We start from the raw sequence: 24,007 nt of genomic DNA, 5'->3' as shown, positions 1-24,007 counted from the left end.
GCTTCATTTCACTCCTCATGGTCACAATCTTATGAGTCGAGATATGCATTACTGACCCATTATTATTCAATGCAAAAGCTGAGACCTTTTAAATTTACTCCAGAATGAGCTAGGATTCCAAATCCCATCCGTATGATCAAAGCTCATGCTCTTATATTCTGACCATGTGGCAGGATACATAATAATTTTTAAAATTTGCCTAGAAAATCTTCTCTCCATAAAAGAGGAACCACTTGCCTTCTCTTCTGTTTATTTATTTATTTTTTGCATCAAAATTTCCCCCCCAAATCTCCTCTAATTTAGAACTCCACTAACAGTCTTGGTACTAAGTTCCCACTGCATTATACAACACAAAATTAGAATGTTTCTGTGGGAATAAGGATTCCTGTATCCACAAGATCAAACTCAAGGAGTTTTTGAAACAAGTCCCAATCATAAATGAAGAAATGCCGAAGGGAAAACAAAGGTCTTCAAATCTACAACCCGGCTAGAGACAGTTGTTAGAGATACACAGAAACAAGCACAGAATTCTCCAACCTCTTCTTGAAATCATCTGTTCTACTCTGCATCTTTACTTCTCAGGAGAAAGACAGATTATTGGTTAATCTGGAAAATAATTAAGCAATTTTCCCTTACCCTGCTATTTCTATCAACCCAAGTCTTTCTCAACTCCTTTCTCCATGAAATAGTCAAAATTCTTATTTGTTTGTCATTATTGCAATACTGTACAAATAAGCCACAAGTAGAAACGATAATAACAGTCATGGTACAGTTACTATGTAACTCATTTGAAACATCTGATGGTTTAAGTCTGGACATCATTGAGGGGCTTTTTTTTTCTTTATCTCCAATGAAAATATGCAAGTACTTAGTGTTACCACAGCACGTTATTGGTTAAGGGAAAGAAATTGAAAGGCAGGTGAAGAAGTGTGGAGTTCTTGCTAGAGCTGTGTCGTTATCCATGTCAATGAAGAAAACGTAGAGTTGTGCATTTGGAGATCGCTGGGAGTTTCATGGATTGACTGTGGTGTTGACTCTTCCCACACCATGCAGCAAAGCCTACCAATCACCGCCCCGCAGAAAGCTCCGTGTCTACCGGCTCCTCGGGCAGCAGCTTTGGCAGCGGGTACAGCGTGGACAGTGAAGGAAGCAGCGGCACTGCAGGGGAGACTAATCTATTTCCTATTCCAAGGATGTAAGTGGGTTTTATGCTTTCTTGCTTTTTTTTCCCCCCACTACAAAGTTAACAGCATCATGAGTAAGCTTTTCTTAACACTTAACGGGAAATAAGTAGATAATTATCCAGTTCTGAGTCACTGTCCCTGAAACACTTCAGCTGTGTGTGCCTACGTCGAAAAGAGACTGTTCAGGAAAGGTTGGATTCATTTAGTTAATTCCAAGGATGAATGCTGGTCACTTCCGGGACTGTTTAATAAGTACAATTTGTACTCAGTAAAAACAAAAACAAAAACAAAACAAAAAAAAACCTGCTAAAATAATAACTAAATTAAGTCCAGCCCTACTAGTGGCTTGAGGCTTTAATCACACAATGACCAAACACAAACGTTAGTGGTATTTGAGATAAACTTAGATTAATTGACTTTGAACCAAAGCAGATTTAAACATATTTTAAAAGCTCATATATCATGTTTGAAATAGGTAAACTATTGAGTTCCTCATATAGACTTTTCAATGATAAATCTTACCACAGTTAAAATGGAAGATTTTGAAGCGTTTTCCTGTTTTCTAGAACAAATATCAAGCAATACATAGGTCCCCAGTAGGTAATCTTGGATTAAAGTTCATTTGTAACAGGTGAAGCCTCAAGAAGATGATACCATAAACCGAACGCAAAATGAAAACAGGTTGTGTTCAGAACGCGTTACCCTGGGTTTAGACATGGAGGTGGCAAAGGTTAGCAGTATCTAAGACAAATATGTAGGTTATATCTGTTTCAATATCAAAATCTCAACCTCAGCCCTTTCCTTCTCCTCCCCGACAACTAGTTTTCTGGGTTCTCAAGAACATCTTTGGGTCACACATCTCCAGGATCTAGGTCCCGATGAATCTAGCCTGCCACGTAGTTTTGTAAGGCCTGTGAACTAAAACTTTGCATTTTTAAATGCTTAGAAAAAAGGAGAAGGAGAAGAAGAATAGCACTTTGTGACACATGACAATTATACGAATTGAACTTTCAGCGTCCACAAATAAAGTTTTATTGGAAGCCACACCCATTCGCTTACGTGTTGCCCGGTACTTCTTCTGCGCTGTAGAGGCCGACTTGAGTACAGTTGCAACAGAGACCATTCAAATCATTTGCTCTCTGGTCCTTTACAGACTTTGCAGACCCCTGATCTGGACCCTGGTTAAAGGATCTCCTTCGTTTTCTCCACGTTGAGTGTGGCCATTTCTGGGAGCAGAAATTCGATTTCTCTTTGTTTTAATGTCAAGGTTTTCATAAATCTTTCCTTTTAGTCTCCAGAATAGTTCTAATATTTAGATAATGGCTCAACTTACAAAAGCAAAATAATGGAGACATGGGTTCGTACAGTAAGAAGTGGGTTCATTTTGTGATTTGCAAGTTATATTTTTCCAACTTCAATTTTTTAAATTTATTGGATCACTTGTCCATATCTTTTGCCTTTTTTTATACTTAGGCTATGGATTCAATAGTTATTTATGTTTAATCAGTTCTTTTTTTATTGGAAATTATTTCTTTTTTTTTTAACTTTTTTTAAACATTTATTCATTTTTGAGAGAGAGAGAGAGAGACAGAGCATGAGCGGGGGAGGGGCAGAGAGAGAGGGAGACACAGAATCAGAAGCAGGCTCCAGGCTCCGAGCTGTCAGCACAGGGCCTGACGCGGGGCTCGAACTCACAAACTGTGAGATCATGACCTGAGCTGAAGTTGGACGCTCAACCAACTGAGCCACCCAGGTGCCCCTGGAAATTATTTCTAAAAGGAGTCTGATCTCATTAGTTCTCTGCCTCTGATGATCCAGTTGGAAGAAAATGTCAGCAAATTCATTACCTTTCTCTCTCTAGGCTATGAATGTCATATGAATTTGTAATTTTTTAACCACACATCACTTAATATACTTCCAATTTATCCTTACATTTCAAAATAATTTAACACTGCTGATGAAGTTATAACTTCCAGAGAAAAACCACGTTATTTCTTCAATATTTGAATATCTGAAGTAGAAATAGATTATGTGTTTTTACATATATGCCACATTCCAGTTTTGTTTTTCCCATTTTCCTGTTATAAATCAAAGCCTTTAAAAACTGCCTAGGACACTATTGTTTTGCCATACGAGCACAAAGAAAAATTCTCTCTTCTAAAGCATTACAGGATATACGTAAGAAGCTGTATTTGGTATTTCTTTTATACACTCTTCTGTGTCTAACACAATTATTGCTTAGGCTAACATAAGAGTTTCGTAACTATTTGTGGGTGCCTGGGTGTTCAGTCAGTTAACCTTCTGACTCTTGGCTCAGGTTATGATCTCAGGGTTCATGAGTTCAAGCCTCACATCAGGCTCCGTGCTGATGGTGTGGAGCCTGCTTAGGACTCTCTCTCTCCTCTCTCTCTCTCTCTCTCTTCTCTCTCTCTCTCTCTCTATCTCAAAATAAATAAATAAACTTAAATAAAAATAAAATTTTAAAAAGAGTTTAATAACTATTTTGTGACTAACAAATATAAATTATAAATTGTAGTCAGCATGTTCTGAGATGAAGATTATTTCCTGGGAATTCAAAAAAAATTGCATCCCTTGCATAACCCACAGTCATTACATTCATTACGTATGAATGTACAGACATGTGTTCATTACATTCATTCAAATGTGACCCACAGTCACATTTCCTTCGTATTTCAGTTAGCTTTGCAATGCCACACAAATTTCTGTATAATCTTAGAAATGCCTCTAATACTTAAGCCTATGGACCTAATGTTAAAATCAGTTTTCATTAGAAACAAAGACTGCAGTTGAATATCACCATTAAAATTCAAAAGCTAGTACTCGAGGTCAAATAAAAAATTACCAAAACTTTATTTTTATTACTGTTACTAAATACTTTCATTATTTTGTTAAACCTAGGCATATATAGGGCAGTAATTTCTTCAGTACTCTCATCTGTCAGATAAAACGGTTTTCCCTTTCGTTTGAGCTTGACTCAGCAACAAATTTTTTGGGTTCCCTCCGCTAGTCATAGTGACTGCTCACGGTAAGATTGCTACTGATTTATGAAGCTTTTCTCTCTGACTGGACTAGAGCAGAGTCAATTATTTTTTTTTCAGTTATTGTCTATTTTTATTGAGTCCCAATGAAGCAATTACACAAATTAAAGTTTTGTGCATTGCCTAATCAAAACTTTTTTGTATATATTCAGATGCAGACTATATCTTATCTATCTATCTATCTATCTATCTTTATGCAGGTATATATATGATTTCTAACATTTTTGCAGGTATTTGGTCCTTCACACTTGATAAAAATTTGTGTTTAAACCTCTGACCTAGAATTGTCATAATGGAAGAATGTGATGGCTTTCAACATAAAATGATTTCTGATTTTATGTTGATTCCTCTTTCGTGATGGACAGAACCTTTTCTGTAAAATGGTTAGAGGATCTTTAGAGCAGTTTTCAAGTAAGATGTAATTGGATTCTTAAGAAATGAATACGATTACATTTTCAGCATGTTCAACAAACCAAATATTTTTTTGTGTGAAAGTAAGAAGTAGTTGTTACTAAATACTACTTTTAGAATTATTGCCTAGCAAGTATAGTATCAAGGCGTTGTTTTGTTCAAATACCCATTTTAACACTTAAGGGATTTTATTTCCTCTTTTTAGAACATATTACGTAAGTACATATAAAGACAATTCCAGAATCTTTTCTACGCCATGTAGCTTTTTCTATGACTGAAGAAATACAAAGTAGCCTATAGCGTTTTGGCTGTTACATTATCAAATTCTGAACACAGAGTGCTCAAAATATCATGAATTCTTCATTGATTTGGCCTTCCAGAAAGTTCGAAGCTGAAACTCCAAGAGTAGTAGACTCCGGCTGAATTCTAAAGCCGTTATGTGATGCTTATTAATATTTTCTATTTATTGAATTTTACGATGTTTCAGGCACTGTGTTAAGGACTTTATGTGCATATTCCATGTGATTTTCTCATACCCAGGAGCAATCTAGTGTTACTATCTTTATATTCCAAAAGGAGAAATAGATTCACTAGATTAAGTAGATTCACCTTAGATAACACTAGCATGAAATAGTGAAGCCAGAAGCAGAGACCAGGAGGTCTGACTTCAAAAGCCCATATGCTACACACAGCTGAAAACATAGGCAGGAACTGAAAGTCACTAAGTGAAAGAAAAATCTGTGTTATTACAATATCATTTGTGTAAGTTATTTAATTCAGAATTTCCCTCTTCGCCAAAGGGCCTGTATAGGTTATCATAACTAAGTGTAAAGATATAAAAACCCTTTTCACTTCTTAAGTTAGAAGTGGGGAAAAAACACAAGCCCCCAATTCTAAAACAAAATTTGAAAATTTCACGACAGTCTGATCTTTGATAAATGAGTCAACACATGAGACACTGAATTTTGAGGTATGATGTTCAGACTAAGTAGGAATAATAAACAAGCCCCTATTTTAAAATTAACACGATGCGGAGCAATTTGCTGTCTTTACGTTTGCCATTCGAGTAATTTATCTCAGGTCGGAATATATAATGTCATTGTATTTTTGTGAACTTGGTCTTCTCGTTTGCACTTAGGAGATCATGACTTTTTACTTTCTTTTTAAACAGAGGGAAGATGGGGCAGAATGGGCAAGAGCCTGTTAAACAGCCAGGGGTAGGAGTGGGACTAACAGACGCTGAAGGTAAGTTCACATTTTCAATATTGGATGCTGGTAGAATCTACATGTTACACCGCAAGCATTTGACTTTGGTTTTCTCTGAATAGAAATGTAAATTTCTAAGTAGTGATGGGTGAAAGCACTACGTAGGTACAGCCTCATTTTCTCTGTTCTCTATTAAAGTAGAATTATTTTGTGCTTTCATTTAACCATTTCCTAACTTCTTTGTTTATATTTAACCTTTAAGTAATTTTGGGTCCTGAATGTTTTAAAGAGAAAAAAGAGTGAGGATGTCTGGAGAGAGACTCCAATGACCTTCTCAGGAAAAACAAATCACTTGTTGAATTTAAAAAAAAATTGTTAAAATACCATGCAAATAGAAAATAAAACATGAGACTTCACTTAAATGGAAATTCTTTTTTTTTTAATTTTTTAAATGTTTATTTATTTTTGAGAGAGACAGAGAGAGCATGAGAGGTAGAGAGGCAGAGAGAGGAGACACAGAACCCGAAGCAGGCTCCAGAGCCTGATGCAGGGCTTGAACTCACGGATCGTGAGATCATGACCTGAGCCGAAGTCGGACGCTTAACCGATGAGCCACCCAGGCGCCCCTAAAATGGAAATTCTTAAGAAGAAACTAAGGGTATAAAAATCATTTTAGAGAAAAAAAATAATGATTGAACTTACTTCTAACGTGAAAACCTCATTTGAAATTAAATTTGGTTTTATTAAACAAATGATAAATGTACAACAAAATGCAAAAAAAAAAATCCTGAACTTCTGCAAACACATATTCAGTTTTTGTAAGGTGAACAAAGACTAGCTTATCTTTCATAAAATTGTGATAAGATCTGACAGCACTGTTCTCCTTCTTCAAATGAACCTCCTGTCACTAATTTTATCTTAATTATTTTATACTATTCCAAGTACTTTCCATGTGTTATCTCATTTAATTCTTAAAATTACCTGTGAAGACAAATAATACTATATACAGGTTGTACATGAAAAGAAGCTGAGGTGCAAATAGCACACAAGAAAAGAGCAAGGGACTGGGACCCGGGAAAATGATGCCGAATCACCTGCTATGAAGAAGAATGATTAATGGCACGGTGTCACAATGACAGTAGATGAAGAGATAGGAAACCCATATTTGGATTTCAAATAGGGTCCTGTTACCTAACCGGTGACCTGATCCGTCTTCGGAAACCTCATCGGGCAAACGCTGCGTGCGAATGATGCCTGAGGTTCCTCGTGAATGAGTGGATATCACATTTTTCTGGTTCTACTAAAAGTTTTTCTTTAGATTCATTCACAGACTGCTTTTCTTTTACTGGCTGCCATTTTCCCCAGGGTCCCACCCCCATCTACCCATCATTTTGCACATCCTCTCTCTGCATAAACTCATCACCTCTCATCTATATGTTGATTAGACCCACATTTACCCTCTGGACTCCCTGCAATTCAGACTCCAATAGTTCATGTGTGCCAGGCACTTGTGTCCAACCAAGAAAAGGGAAATCACGCTGAGTATTTAAAATAGAGGAAATTGATGTCTTACAGTTATTACATACTCCCAGTCTTCCTGAGAAACCAAGCAGTTAGCAGTGAGGTAGCCGACCTAGGGAGGTAGCTGAAGGAAGCTACTGTCCCTGCAAGCTGGAGGCTAGTGAGAGTGGAAACCCAGGCACGCCTGAATTGCAGGCAGCAGGAGACAAGGAAGAGAAATGGCAAATGCCAGAAATATATACTGAGATACACAAGGATGGGGAGAAATATCCTAGATGCTTTCTTCCTCCCATTCTCCAACCTCTGTCAGTGCCTGATCAAATACAGATGGAGGCCAACTGGGCAGGGGAGCCTGGGAACCATCCTAGGGCACAGCTGCCCTGACAGGAGAGCAGAGAATGCACCTGAGAATACACCTTACAGCCCAGAGGTGCAGGGCCCGGGGAGTATTTTGCCTGGAGATTCCATAGACAAATCAACTTAAGTACACCCTGAACTTAATTCACCCTCTTCCAGATCTTGCCTCCTTCTCCTCCTATGCTCTTCTACTACTAACAAAGTCTGCCCTGGTTTACACCATAATGTGCATCTTTTGCTATCATTGATCTTTGATCTGTAATTATCTATTCTTGGTAACAATATTTTGAACAAGTTACTTTTTACTGACTTACTTTCCAAAATGTTGCCAATAAGTAAATTTATAATTTTCATATCTATATGAAATTTGGCATGAATAGTTCTGTAAGAGATAGGTGATATTGCTAACAATACGGGGAAGAAAACTACAGTAAGTATTTAACCTGTACAAACAGTTTTCAGTTGAAAAGAATACACAGATAGGGACTAGGGAGAAAATTATTAAGTTCTCCAAGAATTTAATCATTTTAAGCAGTTAAGAGGAAAATACCAATTTAACGTACAAGATTTTGTTTTGTCCCCATAGAGATATAAGGTCAACTCCGTGTTGTCATCCAGGTAAATTTATGGTACATATTTTGTTTTGAGTGATCAGAAGATTGCTTTCACTTCCTTTTGTTGTCAGTCAACAAAAACAGCCAATTTGTGGGATAACAAACCAGCAAACAAAGCAGACTTAGTTCAATTTGTTTTTAGACATAATAATTTCTTGACTGGATTTTTCCTCCTTTTAATTCTAATCCAGGACACCAGAAAAAGTGTCTCTTTGCAGATTAGCAAGATTATCTTGAGACTGTAGATCTTGCAGTGTTCCACCTCACCCGGAGGGTTTCAGATTGCTCATGCAAGCACTTTGTTTTATGCACACCTGGGTCCACTCTAAGGGAAACTGATCTACAAAGATATGCATACTTTAAATCAAAAGTATATCAGAGATTTTTTTAATGTTTATTTATTTTTGAGAGACAGAGAATGAGTGAGGGAGGGGCAGAGAGAGTGGGAGACACAGAATCCAAAGCAGGCTCCAGGCTCTGAGCCTGATGCAGGGCTCGAACTCACAAACCGTGAGATCATGACCTGAGCCGAAGTCAGATGCTTAACTGACTGAGCCACCCAGGCGCCCCAAAGTATATCAGAAATTTTAAGTAATCACCCTTGAACAGTTTGTTTTTGTAACATTTTTCTTATTTTGGAATTACAGTGTACACAATACAAAAAGTAATGTTTAATGGGGTTGAAACTTTATGTTGAGCACGTTATATGAAATATTTTCTAATGCTAGTCATGTCCTTGTTCTATGTATTGAGTAGATCTATTTATTCTGGGTTCTGATTTTTTTTAAATCTATTTTTCCACTTAGTCATTTTCTCCAGTAATGTTGCATCTTCCCTATAGCAGTGACTCATAAATTTTAATCTCATGCTGAATAATCTCATGCTCAGTGGGTCAGAATGGGAGATCAAGCAAAGGTTCTGAGGTTCCAACCTAAGTTGTAGTAGAAAATAGTAACCCTCTTGTGGACTGTCTCTGCTAAGGAATGGTTGAACTTTCACAATTTAAAAAAGCGCACAATGTAAAGTACAAACAAACACTGTGTTTGGCACATGACTATCATCCCTTAAATTGTAGCTATTATTAAAAGTGAATATAAAAGAGAGCCATTTGGATTCCATGCAAGAGTGGGATTCGTCAAGAATGACAAAATGTCAAGCACTTTTTGGAAGAGCTATAGAAGACCACTCCTCTTACAGATTTAGTTCAATTAGACTTCCTATTTGTAGTGACAAGTGTTTTCCCAAGTTACGTCAAAACTCTCCCATACCCCTAATAGATGATCTAGCCCTTTCCTACATTGTTTTCATTAAGTGTTACGTAAGTAATAGTGTTACTGTTTGTTAGTGGGTATCCATATACATCACATACAGTGACCGGCTTGACGCATTTATTGTCCTAAACCAGGTGTTGGCAAGCTTTTGCAGCAGGCATTAGAATCACACTTTGTATGAGGTTTAATTTGCCTGGCTGTGTGTATTTAAAAAACAATCCCCATACATCATTTATTTTCTTAAGTATCTTTAGAAGCTTTAACTTAATCACTCAATTTCCATTTTCAAAGGGACAGAACAAATAAACCTCTACCATTATAGAAATACGCTAAACTCTAGTCACAAATATTTCAAATAATTGACTCTGTGAAAGCACATCACCAATAATGTTAACCCAAGGAAGCAGGCGCCAGGGGAGTGGGCAAGAGAACAAGATTCAACTCAATGTCTTACGGGAAGTGGGTTTTTGTTGTTGTTGTTAAAAAAGCATAACAATTTATGAAAAAATAATGAAAGTCTGTAATGACCACAACAGTCTCATTTTAATTCGCATCTCAGGTTTATTTTATACAGATCTATAGTTTACACATAGCTTTACCAGTGATTCATATGAGTCCCTTTTAGACAAATGAACATGTTTTGCAAAGTCCATGAGAAAGTGTAGAACAGAAATCACTTCCTGAATTAAACCAATAAAAATCTAGGTCTCAGCGGCACCTGGGTGGCTCAGTTGGTTAAACATCTGACTCTTGATCTCAGCTCATGTCTTGGTCTCCGGGCGGTGAGTTCGAGCTCCTCATTGGGCCCCACGCTGGGCCTACTTAAAAAGGAAAAAAAAAATCTAAGCCTCAGTATTGGAGTCCTGAATCTCATCCTGTTTTGACAAATGTTTTTTTTAAGATTTTTAAGAGTGTTTTTCTCTTTTTAAATAGGAAAAAGAAATGGAGTAGATGATGGGTAACTAACTATCTCCTTTAGGGTTTGTAGATTAGAATATCTAAGTGTTCAGTGTAAAATACTCATTTCATTTTCTCTCTTTCCCTGACCAACTGGGGTATTTAAGAGTCAGCCTGCAAAGAGAAAAATATAAAACCACCCTGAAGGCCCTCAATTAGAGCATAATAACAGATGTTAGAAGGGAATCCAATATGTCACCTAGCAAATAATTGAACACTAGTTGTGACCAGCCCTGGGATAAGGACTGGGCTGCAGCATGGAATGTGACATAATCCTTCCTTTTCTGGAGCCCCTAATAAGAGTTCCCACAATTCAAATAATAGGTATTACCTTGTTCCTGAAGAAAAATTCATCTCACCTCTTAGACATTTCCCATTTCTTCAGGCTCTATTTTTAATTAAACTAAGAACATTTCAAATTAAATATGAATTTTTTTTGTCTTCTGTATACCACTTCTCCTTTTTTTTATTTTGGAATTTTCAGATTCTGATCATTTTAGTGATGTCAAGAATGCTCTATCAAGGAGTTAATTGATTAATTAATCCTATTATTGAAGTATAGTTGACCTTCAGTGTTGTATTAGTTTCAAATGTACCACATTATGATTTGACAATTCTATCCATTACTCAGTGCTTACCATGATAAATGTAGTCACCACCTGTCACCGAATAATGTTACTACAATATTATTGACTATATTTCCTATGCTGTATTTTCCATCACAGTGACTTATTTATTTTATAACTAGAAGCTTATATCTCTTTTTTTTTAAATTTTTTTAATGTTTATTTACTTTTGAGAAAGAGAGAGAGAGCACAAACAGGGGAAGGACAGAAAGAGAGAGAGAGAGGGAGACCCAGAGTCTGAGGCAGGCTCCAGGCTCCAAGCTGTCAGCACAGAGCCTGACGTGGGGCTCAAACTCATGAACCGTGAGATCATGACCAGATCTAAAGTCGGATGCTTAACTGACTGAGCCACCCAGGCACCCAGAAGTTTGTATCTCTTACTCAAGGAGTTCATTTTACATAAAAAGTTTTCTTTTTTTAAGTTCTGTTTTATTGAAGATGACAATGGACAAAATTTATTGACAATATGTTTATTGTTATAGCTGTTTTGTCAAAATCATTATGAAAATGTGATGTTATTTGGTTTTTATCTCAATTTTGAAGGTCAGGATGTTATCAAGGGAAATGTGATTAGTAGATTATTTTGCATCATTTGATTATTTGCCCTACACAAATTGCGCTTAAAAATTGACCAATGTAGGCACATTATATTATAAAATTGGTTTCAGTGGATTGAACATGTTTGCTTGTTTGTGAGTTTCTTGCCCTAATTTTACTAATACGTACACTTTGTTTTTTTATATGCCTAGAATTGATCAGTGTCACATGTGAGTATATCTGTTTTGTGCAAGGCATTGTGTTAAAATTTGGATGCTACGGAGATCAATTCAATAGGTACACTGATCTGAGGGGGCTTATGATCTAGGATGGTCCCATCTCATAATCAGGCAGTAAGCGAGCATACTCAGCCAATGGGTAGAGCCAAAGCATTCACGGTAGTTGGAGACTTTGCCATAGCTGCTGTTACATTTTTATTACCTTTAGTAATTGTAATGCAGAGAAGAATTGTGATAAAAAATTCATAAATTTGAGAGCAAAATTATGTGCTTTGGGCTTTGGAAAGCATTGCTAAATCTCTGGGAGTCAGTGGGGCGGTGGGGGCATGATTCTGTGCAAGAAGGTAGCGGTGGTGACTGCTTTGTAAGATGGACGAGGTCTAAATAGTTGGCAGTGGGAGAGGCAAATTCCAGGCTGAGGGAACAAGATGAGGAAAGACACCAATGGAAGAAAGGACCGGGGTATGTGGGAGAAAAGCAGTTCGGTGAAGCTGGAACAAAAGGTACAAAGGGAGAGCACAGAAACTGGAAATGTGTACAAAGTCAGGTTGGATATGGAAGTTCATGCTCTGTGAACAGTGGGAAGTATTTGATGTTACTGAGGAACTTAGACACAACACTTACAATATTGAATCTTCCTGTGAAAGAACAAGGTAGACCTCTTTTTACATTCAAATCATCTTTTAGGACTTTTTTGGGCTTAAAGTACGGTTGGCCCTTGAACAGAGCAGGGGTTAGGAGCGAGGGCACCTTGCACTGTTGAAAATCTGTGTATGACTTTTACTCCCCCAAAACATAACAACTAATAGCCTACTACTGACCAGAAGACTTACTGATAACATAAACAGTCAATGAACATGTATCTTGTATGCTATATGTAGCATATACTATATTCTTAAAGTAAGCTAGAGCAAAGAAAATAAAAATCATGAGGAAAATATTTACAGTGCTGTACTGTATTTTTAGAAGAAACTTACACATAAGCAGATGTAAATCCACAGGTAACTTCAAACCCATGTTGATCAAGGGTCAACTGTATACATGTGAAATCCAGGTAGAAACAATATATATTATGTAGTTGGACTGTGAATACAGTCTCAATGCAGGTCTCAGTTTGGATCTAGATTCAGAATCATAACGTAGTAACATGAACTAGCAACAGGGAGGTACGTTATCTCTCTTAAGCTCCATCCACCAGGAAAAGAAAAATCTCGGTAACAACATATACTATGCTTCCCCCGCTCCCCCTGCAAGTGATACGCAGGGAAATTGAAAGCCAGAGGATTTTAGTGACTTTAGGGGCAAAGTGAAGACACAAACAAAGTCAAGAGACTTCAGGGTCAGTTATGTCTGACACTAAAAGCCATGGTCCTAACCAAAACACAATGCTGCTTCATCAGGGTTTAGGCATGGCAGGTGAAGATATTGAACTTACTGGGAAAAAATGAGGGTGGTTGTTCAATCCATGGGTATGAGTAACATAATACATGAACAAAGGATTGAGTCCAGGGCTTTCAAAGTGGGAATTTAAATCCCTGACTCTTGCTGCTGAGTTTAAATACAGACATATGTGGAGTCAAATTTATAAATAATTTTGTAATAAACCAAATTTGTTCCTTAATTTATTTGCTTAGGTATTCTTTACCTAATAGAGGATATTAGGTACATAATGATTTCTATTTTGATCTAGCTCTTTGTGATGTGAAATGTAATATTTAATTATTTAAATCAATTTCTTTTATTCTCTGTGATGATATAAATCAATTTTCCTGGAAACATTCTTGGAAAACTTTCTTTTCCAACTTCATATGAAATACATCAATCATATTCAAAATTTTCAAGTATGCTTATGTCTGGTAATGGGCCTTCTGGAATATTTTATTGACATATCTATCTTCTATTTGTCTCTACCACACTTATTCAATTATCCTAATTTTATTTTCAGTTTTTGAATTGGACTGTTTTTGAATTGAAGTTTTATTGAAGCTCTAATGTTGAGGTAATTGGTGTCGGTACATAATATTTTCTTATTCATCAACATGGTATATATTTATATGCCAGTTTGGACATGCTAATTTTTATATGCATGAAATCAGACAACTTACTGAAAGTCTTTAAGTCTCTGGCTCCTAATCTACAAACGTAAGAACAGCAACAGTACTTCCCTTGTCAGTGTGTTGCAGGGATTGATGGAAATAGAGTGTGATGTGCTATGCACTGTGGCTGCCTCATAGTCAAAAAATGCTCATTATCATTGTCCTGATTGTCATCTGCGTCGTGTAAGTTATTACTTCCCGCCTCATTTTCCCCAAGCTTTTTTAACTCATGTTCTCTAAAATGATTTCTTTTTCAGCCTTTGGCATTCCAGTGGAAAAGGTGCTGTTTTTTTTTTTTTTTTTTTTTTTTTATGTTTATTCTTGAGAGAGGGAGAGACAGAGAGAGACACAGAGAGAGAGAGACAGAGAGAGAAAGAGCAGGGGAGGGGCAGAGAAAGGGAGACAGAATCAGAGCTGACAGCACAGAGCCTTATGCCAGGCTTGAATTCATGAACCGCAAGATCATGACCTGATGATCTCAAGTTGGACCCTTAACCTACTGAGGCACCCAGGTGCCCCGAAGGTGTTTTTAGGGTCCTACATTTTCCAATTTGTTTCCAAATACAGGTATTAGGGTATTTCAAGCTGTTCTTCTCCCCCCACCCCCCACCAAATAATACTGATGTAATCTCTTGTATAGTAACGTGTCCCCCCTCTTGAGAACGCCTTCCCTAGACCTGATCATATTTTCCCAACCTGCCCGAGTATAAAATCAGTGCAACTGATTTCTGGAACTGTGGTATTCACTAGGAACTTAAAATTGAAGGTGTCTATTAAAAAGTCTATTCTTGAAATATAAAAATCATTCTGGGTCTTTACGCTGAGCCAGATTCATCTCTGGAGGTTATTGACGGACCACTAAATGTTAAATAAGTTTCTGGAAGAAACCATGGATATTTCTTAGCCTTAGTACAGTTCAAAGAACTGGCAGTTACCAAGCTTAAAGCCCAGAATATTTTAGGCTCTCAGAAATTAATATTTCTAATGACAATTTTTAATATTTTTTAAAATGTCTTTTTTTTTTTTTTTTTTTTTTTTTTTTTTGCCTAGAAGTCCCTGAAATGCTTGCATTGGGAGTCAGGGCTCTGATTTATTTATCAGAGAGCAGGTTTTAAATCAAGATAAGGACATTAAATATAGCAAAAGATACTGAATGAATATAAGCCAAGAGTATTCTCTCAGCATAGGTGTAGAAAATTTGTAAAATAGATGTATATATGTTATAGACATACAGTGTTTACCTTGTTCTAAATGCCTTTTCATTATCTGGTTCATTTGTAACAAAACAGTAGAGGACACAGATATGAAATAATGATTCCAAGTTTATAGTTATGGAAACAGATTCACAGCAATGAAACCATTCACTGAGAGTCACATAGCAACTTATGAAATAGCCGGGATCAAAACCTAGAGATACATCATCTAATATCACCTGGCTCTGGCCCATTGTACTTTCTAACATTTTTATCTTTATATTGATAGTTATAGTGCTACTTCATGAAAAATTATTTTGAATTTATGAGTCTATAATAATTGGAAAGGAAAACTTTCACCTATGTTGATGCTTATGGCCAATTAACTAATATCAACATCAATTACATTATAGGCACTATGTAGCTTACCAATAAGTTTTAAATCTTGTTTTATCAGATACTTAAAATTTCCACAAAATTGCTGTGCTCAAAATAGAATTGTATTAACAAAATAGATGTGTACACAAATGAAATAACATAATGTATATATGGTAATATGATTATAAATTTTAAATGAAGTGGACACTTTTATTTAGGAGAATATAATTGTGTCATAATTTTCTTCTATAAGAAAAGAAAACTAATCTACTAGATTATGACATATACCCAATATTTTTAAATTGGATTAATAAAATAAAGTTAAAAATAATATAAATATTTAAGAAATTTAGGAGAGTATTTGTATAACCTTGGTGGCATTTGCAGAGTAGCTCTCTAGCCATTAAATGAAACCCACAAACCATGAAATAAATAATAGATTTTTTGTCTGCAAAAAAATAATAAAACTTATATGTTACAAGAACCAAAAGCAAAGGCAACAAACAAGTGATGAATGGGCTAAAAAAGTTAATATATGATCATCAAATGATCATTATCCTAAATAAATATCTCCTTAAAGGTCTCCCATGTTTTGCTCAAATAAAGAGGAAAAAAAACATGTTTAGAAATTATGACATGGCATTTCAGTGAAACTGACATTTCACTGTAGAGAATTTATCAGTTAACTTATAATTGTTAAAAAAAAATTAAATGATAAAGCCACCAGGTTCAAGTTCTAACTAATAGTAATTCCATAGGAAATAGTAAGAATGGAGAGGAATATTAATCAAAAAATAGCACGTTTCTGTCCCAAATCAAAGAAAATAAATTTCCATGTTGCAAAGACAAAAATGAAGAGATCTACACCTGGCATAACATCATCATAGTTCAGAAAACCAAGGAGGATTTCAAATATTTCTGGAGACAGTTATTTAATTTAAAACATTATATACAAAAGAGGAAGGATAGGGATCCATAAAATTTCTCACCAGCAAAATAGACATTTACAAGTATAGAGAAAAATGGGTAATGCCCTTGAAATTCCAAGTGGCAGGGGTTGTGACTAAAATTCTATCCACAAAGTATCCGTCAAGTCTAAGGGTTGAGTTAAATCATTTTGGGGAAGGCTGAGTCTCAAAAATTTTACTACTTATGCTACCTATCTGGACGTTACTTGAGGATATGTTCCACCAAAACAGAGACTAAATCACACTTGGTCACATGCTGACACACACACAACTTGGGCACCAAGAGACAGGAAAAGTAAAGAAAGGTGGGGACTTCAGTGAGGAAATGAGAAGAATCTAAAGACGGTAGCCAGGTGGCAGGTGCCGGGAGTACCTGGGAAAATCTGATCAGACCCTGAAGAATTCTAGCTGCAAGTGGGTGATGAGTGGGGTGTGAGTGCAGGAGGGGAAAAGAGAAATTGCCGGAAGTCATGATGTGTCTGGCCAAGTGAAACATGGTTTTGAGAGGGGTTTTAGTACTCTTGGATATTTTACAAACAGTTAAGGGTAGTACACAGAAAGCTAAGCAAATTGTGAAACAAAAATAATCATTTGAGGGAAAACAAAAAGAGTTAGGTAAAGAACCCCATGAATACCCAAATGGTCTCAGATATGAACAATGTTAGTCAACTTAATATAAAAGCCAAATATTAGTATAACCAAGATTGTAACCTAAGTATCTTGCAAGGATGAGGAAGGCTAAATCTTCATCTACCAAAACAAAACATCAATAGGTTATAAAGGCAATACCAAATTATTTTAAGAAATATATATACAAGGAACCAAAGAAACAGAAAATAGGCAACAATGGGTTTTTCTTGGTGATTTTTTTCAAGGGTTAGGGAAAATGAAGAATTGGGACGTGCGGAAATTGATTTTGGAGAAAGAAGGCATAAAACGCACAATGATTCAACGTTTCCACATATGAGAGAATAAAAAAATAAAGCTAGTGATCAAATAGTATTAACAAGTACAAGAAATAAGTGCCATTATTTGCCACAAATAGCTTCCTCCTATTACCCTAAGTGATTATGAATATTCATTTCTTAAAACTCTTTAGGAATAGTTACTGCAATTAAGTGCTGTCATTAACATACTCATTCATTAAAGATATTCTGATCCTGTTACATAGAGAAAGCTCTTTCACTTTAAAGAAACCTGACTTTGATGACAATAAAATACAGAATCTCTGGGGAAGAAAGGCTGTGGAATTCAAACTATCAAGTTGCTTTACCATTTTTTTTCCCTGTCACCCAAGAGTTGAAATGAATTTTATAAATGTTCAGCAACAAAAATTTCAGAATTCTGGAAAATGCTAGAATTCATTCAAGATAATTTGTTTTTCTACCATTTAGATTATTAGATATTTTCTCCAATTAAGACATTCTTATTTATTTTATCCAGAAAGTCATTTGGAAATTTATGTAATTTTTTGTAGGGAAAAAAAACCCTTTTATATTTAAGCAAAAAGGTAGAACTACCTTCCGCCCCCCCCCCAAAAAAAAAGACCAGCACATTTCACACAAAAAAAGCCTTTACTCAACCGAATAACACTTTCCCTGAGGAAACCAATTTTACAGATAAGGAAGTAACGCAGACCTAAGATAATATACTCAGAGGAGAGTGCACACGGCTTCTTTTTAAACGTTTGACCGCTAGTCTCTAAAACAATCAGTATATTCTATTTGCTTTGCAACAATAAAAATCATAGGGGGAAGAAAGCATTCACCTGTTTAATTCTTTTATTTTAAAAAAGAATTGCTCTCTATTCAAGTCATCTTTTGCACTTGAGTATTTTCCTGCATGAAGCAGATGTGGTTTTAGACTGTTATCAAAAGCAGATGCTTACTTGCTCACAAAATAGCACACCATTGTGAATTCTATAATTTACATTGCCCTCTGATGTCCAGAAACTGTCATTGGTGTTAAGGAATACTAAGTAGCTGTAGCAGAGCTTTATCTTATGCATTTTATTATGACATTATTGCTGATATATATGTATACATATTGCATATGTATATCAGCAATATATATATATATATATGTATGTATGTATGTATTCTATACCTGTATATATCTATGTATGTATTCTATTTGATGACTCATCTTAAAAAACAAACATATCCTCCTCAGTAATAAGAACCAACCATAGAATCACACTCCATTTGTTTGCTAAGCACTTGACTGGTATCTTTAAAATTTTGGTGGCCCCAATTCTTATAACAACTCTCTAAACTAGGTATTATAATATTGATGAGATTCCCACTGTCTAACACAGAGGCTTGCATAAAACACCCACTTAATAAATATTTTTTGAATCGAGAAACCAAGATTCAGAGAGACTTAAGTATAAATCAAGCCTAGTATTATAGGGGTGACATTTGAATATACCTGCCATGAGCAAACATCTCTGAAAGTGATATTAATCATGTATGCCAATGTACAGCTTTTTACAGAGTTTATCACTCTAAAACTGAACTCAGGTGACATTTCTTCAATTAAAAGCTATCTAATCTACTTAAAACTATAGTAATTCTGCGTTTGTATTGGTTGTGCTTCTTTTTTCACAAAGCCCAGCTGGATCTGCAGAAGATGATTAATTATGAATCTCTACCAGAAAGAACCAGTGCCGTGGGGAAGACAGATATGTTCATGAACAATTATAAGAGTTATAATACAAGTGAATGCACATTGAATATTAAGGCACTTTGCTTTAGATTGGCTGAGGAAAGCCTTCCTGGCAGGGAGTACTTTGGTAGATGGTTCTTGAAATAAAAGCAATAACAAGTATAACTGGAGGAGGGTTGGTGAGGTTTCCAATAAGAGGAAGCTTCATGTTCAAAGCCTTAGGATTGTGAGAGACTATGTATTATTGGTGAACCTGTGGGCACTTCAGTGTGACTGAAGCAGAGTTTTATGCTGGAGGGAGACAGGGCTTGAAAGGTAATCATGGTTCAGATAATTTTTGAAATATCAGACGCTGTCAGCAGGAATTTAAACTCAACCCTGTAGACAGGCAATTGGAAGCTAAGGATGGATTTTTAAAAAGAATATTACGTGATCAGATTTGGTGCTATGAAGGATGTATTATAAGGGATCACATCTGTAGTCAGGGGACCAGGTAGGAGGCAACTCAGAAGTCCGAGTAAGAAATGATAAGGACGAGAATGCAGGCAGAGACAGCAGTAGAAGAAAAGGGGATAGACAGCTCTGAGAGATATCTAGAAGACAAATAGGAATGTATTCATTTTAGGGACCCCTCAGTCAGTTAAGTGTCTAACTTCAGCTCAGGTCATGATCTTGTGGCTTTGAGAGGTCGAGCCCCGCATTGGGCTCTGCACGGACAGCACAAAGCCTGCTTGGGATTTTCTCTCCTTCTTTCTCTGCCCCATCTCTCTCTCTCTCTCTTTCTCAAAATAAATAAACTTAAAAAAAAACCACACACAACCTTAAAAAAAAAAGGAATGTGTTCATTCTAAAAATGATTCAGAATAAAAATGCAAACAGAGAAGTTTTAGGCACTAGCATTCTAGAAATGAAATAATGTGATTATGGTCACTTTTTAAATGATCAGTTGTTAAAAGCAAGTATGATTTAAAAAGAAGAAACTAAAAGTGTTAACAGAGCTCAGTGTAAAAAGTGATAAAATAAAGGAAAGTGGGGGGAAATGATAAAAAGCAAACCTGTGCTTCACAGAATTTTAAAGAAAGAAATAGATTGTGTTTTAAAAGGCCATATGGTATGCGCGTCAGAGAACATTTTTAAGATGAATTAAAAGAGTAAAATGGAGTTTGAATGAGGTTGAACACTTAAAGTTTGCTGTAACTTTGTCTTTATACACGTACAGTGTCCTCTCCTTGATCTCTTATTTGGAAAGCCTGATGGATCAGCCCCTCCCATACTGATCACTGTGTGAACCTAGGCGTAGGGCTCTCTGAGCGAAGGGGGAAAATCACTGGCAAACAAGTTCAGATGAGGGATTTGATTTTTTTAATAAAAATTGCCAGTCTCTATCCTGCAGACAGTGAGGGGATTAGTTGAATACTTTTTATTTTATCCATCTTTGGTATGTTACAGAGAAATAAAAAGTTCAGAATGCTACCATAAGGTATTAAAAGGTTTAGTCAAAAGGAGTTACTAGTCTATATTTGAAAATGCATGAATGTTGGCATACACATTTTAGAAAGTTCTCTGGGAACACTAAGGGCTTTTTTCAGAAGCATGAGAAATGGAATTTTTCAAAATACTCCCTCTTCTGAAATTAACGGAGTTAGTGTTTTTACCTTTTGAAATGTTTTTTTTTTTTTCATTCAGTAATATTTCATTAACCAAAGAAACAGGATTACTGGTTGAACAGCTTAAGTCAGCAAGCTGTCTTTAGTACCAAGTTATGTGAGTCCATTTTCCATTCTGTGGTTCTGTATTGAGTTAAGCAGGGGCATCTGTTGGGCTTCTAACTGTTGTAATTGGTGGAAAAGGTAGTTTAAAGTGATTTCAATTACTGCAGGAGGCCAGAAAAACTGGAACCATTTGTCAACAATTTATTTTCAAGACAGAGAGCTTTTTCTTCAAGTGTTTGTTACTTTGGATAGTCTGATGGTTTGAATTCATTTTCTTTTAGTTAATGATGAATTGGCTGGGTCAAAATTTAGGTCAAGTTGTGCAGTTTAGTTGGATTTCAAGACTGCTGTGATATTTCTCAGCCAATTTACAGTCTGCTTTTTTTTATAGTCAGCAGTGTGGTTATCTGGATAAATTTAATATGAGCTGTTGCTCATTGGTTTGTGGATGTTTAGAGCTGAAATGGGATCTGTTTTCAGAATGTGTGGGGTTTTTTGTGAGGTTAGAAATATGAATTAGCAATTTCAGATTAAGGTCTTCGTAGCATTTGATTTGATGTGTTAGGCTCTCATAAAACTAAGTTTAATTGAGCATTTTCTCCTTCATAGATTTTTTTTTTCCTTAATAAAGTGCTCAGGTATATTCAAAATAAGATATTCCACTAAAACGTTCCTGAAAGTAATTTTATTTTAAATTAAGAGAATGGAATGATTGTGTTACTGAACAAAATGACTTTTCAAATGACTTTTGAAAATTGTATCTTCATCAATTAATGAGTGATTATTTTTCCTTCCAAAATATTACCTAAGATTCAATCTAAGTTGAATGGTTATCACGATAGGGGCGCCTGGGTGGCTCAGTCGGTTAAGCGGCCGACTTCGGCTCAGGTCATGATCTCGCGGACCGTGAGTTCGAGCCCCGCGTCGGGCTCTGTGCTGCCAGCTCGGAGCCTGAAGCCTGTTTCGGATTCTGTGTCTCCCTCTCTCTGACCCTCCCCCGTTCATACTCTGTCTCTCTCTGTCTCAAAAATAAATAAACGTTAAAAAAAATTAAAAAAAAAAGAATGGTTATCACGATAGACATAACATGGAAATATCCAATATTATATTACTTAAAACAATACAGCTTTTAACTTATTAAGAAAAATTCCTTGCTGTGGCACCTGGGTGGCTCAGTGGGTTAAGCGTCTGACTTCGGCTCAGGTCATGGTCTCACAGTTCGTGAGTTTGAGCCCCCTGTCGAGTTCTGTGCTGACAGTTCAGAGCCTGGAGCCTGACTTGGATTCTGTGTCACCCTCTCTCTCTGCCCCTCTGACTCTCACTCTCTCTCAAAAATAAACATTTAAAAAAATTTTTAAATAATAATTAGGAAGGAATAATTCCTTGCTAATTTCAACATCAAAGTTTTGATAAAATTCAAAAGTCTACGTTTAAGTTTATTGGTAGGACAAAATATATCAGATTTTAGTTGAGTTGAGTTGACCTGCAAACTCCTTCTCCTATATCTTATGCCTCAGGTTTGGTTACAATATTTTTCCAGTCACTGTCTCCTTTCCACAGGTAGGCAATTGCCAAATCCCTGAAGATTTTATCTCTTACATATTTCTTAGATTTTTTCCCTCTTTCCCATCTCAACAACCGCCCAATTGTAAGTTTCCATCTCATCTCACCTTGAGACCCATTTGTCTAAGCGTGCTTTTAACCGACAGTACCGTCATCTTCAAGATCAGCTTCGACAGCCACTTCTGCTGTGGTTGGTCATTCTAGCATAAAGCATTTCTATTGACTTCTTTCAACTGCTTAACTCTCGCTGGGTTTTAATACAGTAAGTCCTTCTTTCTGCTCCCCCCCCCCCCCACTTTCCTCCTGAAGTGTCCTCTCTCCCATTTTACATCCTGGTTATACGAGAATTGCTTGTAGTTTTCCATGTATGTTCTGCAGTTCCTCCTCTCCCTTCTTGAGCGCCTGCTGTTCTCTTTACTCAAGGTGATCACACCCTTTCAAATGGTTTTATCCTCATGGTTTCAGGCCAGTTCCTCAGCTACCTTCTTCAAGGAGCTATCCGTGGGGCCCCGTGCACCTGGCTCTGTTAAGGAAGTATTCTCTTTGTACCTTCTGTGCACCTATCAGCACCAACCGCCCTGTGTGGTAATGACCACTTTCAATTCTGTCTCCTCTGCCAGCCCGTGAGTGAACTGAAGGGATTCAGAGATGGAGAGGTAGATGGAAAAAATTCTTAGCTTATATCATTGAAGTCTTTTTTTCTTGAAGGACAATAAAGAATAATTGCTTTCTTAAGCTAAAGGCAAAAATAAAATATAAAATAGTACTGATGAGGCATAAATTAGTTAGTAAGAAAAGGTTTACAAAGCCATAAGTAAAGTGATACTTTCCAGTTTTTTTGTTTTTTGTTTCGTGTGTGTGTATGTGGGGAGGGATTGTAAAAATCTGGAGGCAATATATGTGTCTATTACTGGAAGAATAGATAAATAAAGCTCATTATATGTGGGTAAAGGAATACTACAAGGCTATCAGAAAAAAATGACCTAGATCTCATATCATAAAATCAATACATTTCAAAAACGTAACTTTGAATGGGAAAGAAATTAATAGTAAGAGATTTATAGTACCATATTACTTCAGCAAAAAATACATACAAAACAATTCTAGATATTTTACAGCTCTGCCATCTTATAAACATTCATGTCAGTGAATATATGGAAGTTGGATTGAAAGGATTATAGCAAATAGACAACTTGGGGTGGTGAGATGAAATTAGCCGCATGAGGAGCACCTTGGTGGCTCAGTCAGTCGACCATCTGAGTCTTTATCTCAGCTCAGGTCTTGATCACAGGGTCATGATTTCAAGTCCTGTGTTGGCTCCATGCTGGGTGTGAGGCCTACTAAAAAAAAAAAAAAGTTAGTAGCATGAAAAGAAAAAATAAAACCAAAATCAAATACCAAATATGCAAGGATCCTCACAGAGACAGAAAACTAAGTAAGTGCTGTGT

The 24,007-nt window shown here is 36.2% G+C and overlaps 1 protein-coding gene across 1 annotated transcript in view; it reads left to right on the top strand.

Moving 5' to 3' along the window:
- PCLO (piccolo presynaptic cytomatrix protein) overlaps positions 1–24,007 on the top strand; it is a 417,535-nt gene that overhangs the window by 364,589 nt on the left and 28,939 nt on the right. The window contains exons 21-22 of the mRNA XM_023250308.2: positions 1,054–1,195; positions 5,826–5,899. Coding sequence (XP_023106076.2) covers positions 1,054–1,195; positions 5,826–5,899 — 216 coding nt within the window. The remainder of the gene's footprint in view (positions 1–1,053; positions 1,196–5,825; positions 5,900–24,007) is intronic.

The sequence above is a fragment of the Felis catus genome, chromosome A2 (genome assembly GCF_018350175.1).
Source record: "Felis catus isolate Fca126 chromosome A2, F.catus_Fca126_mat1.0, whole genome shotgun sequence".
Taxonomy (NCBI): Eukaryota; Metazoa; Chordata; class Mammalia; order Carnivora; family Felidae; genus Felis; species Felis catus.
The sequence above is the reverse complement of the archived record's forward strand: the minus strand, read 5'-3'. Positions and strand labels throughout refer to the sequence as shown.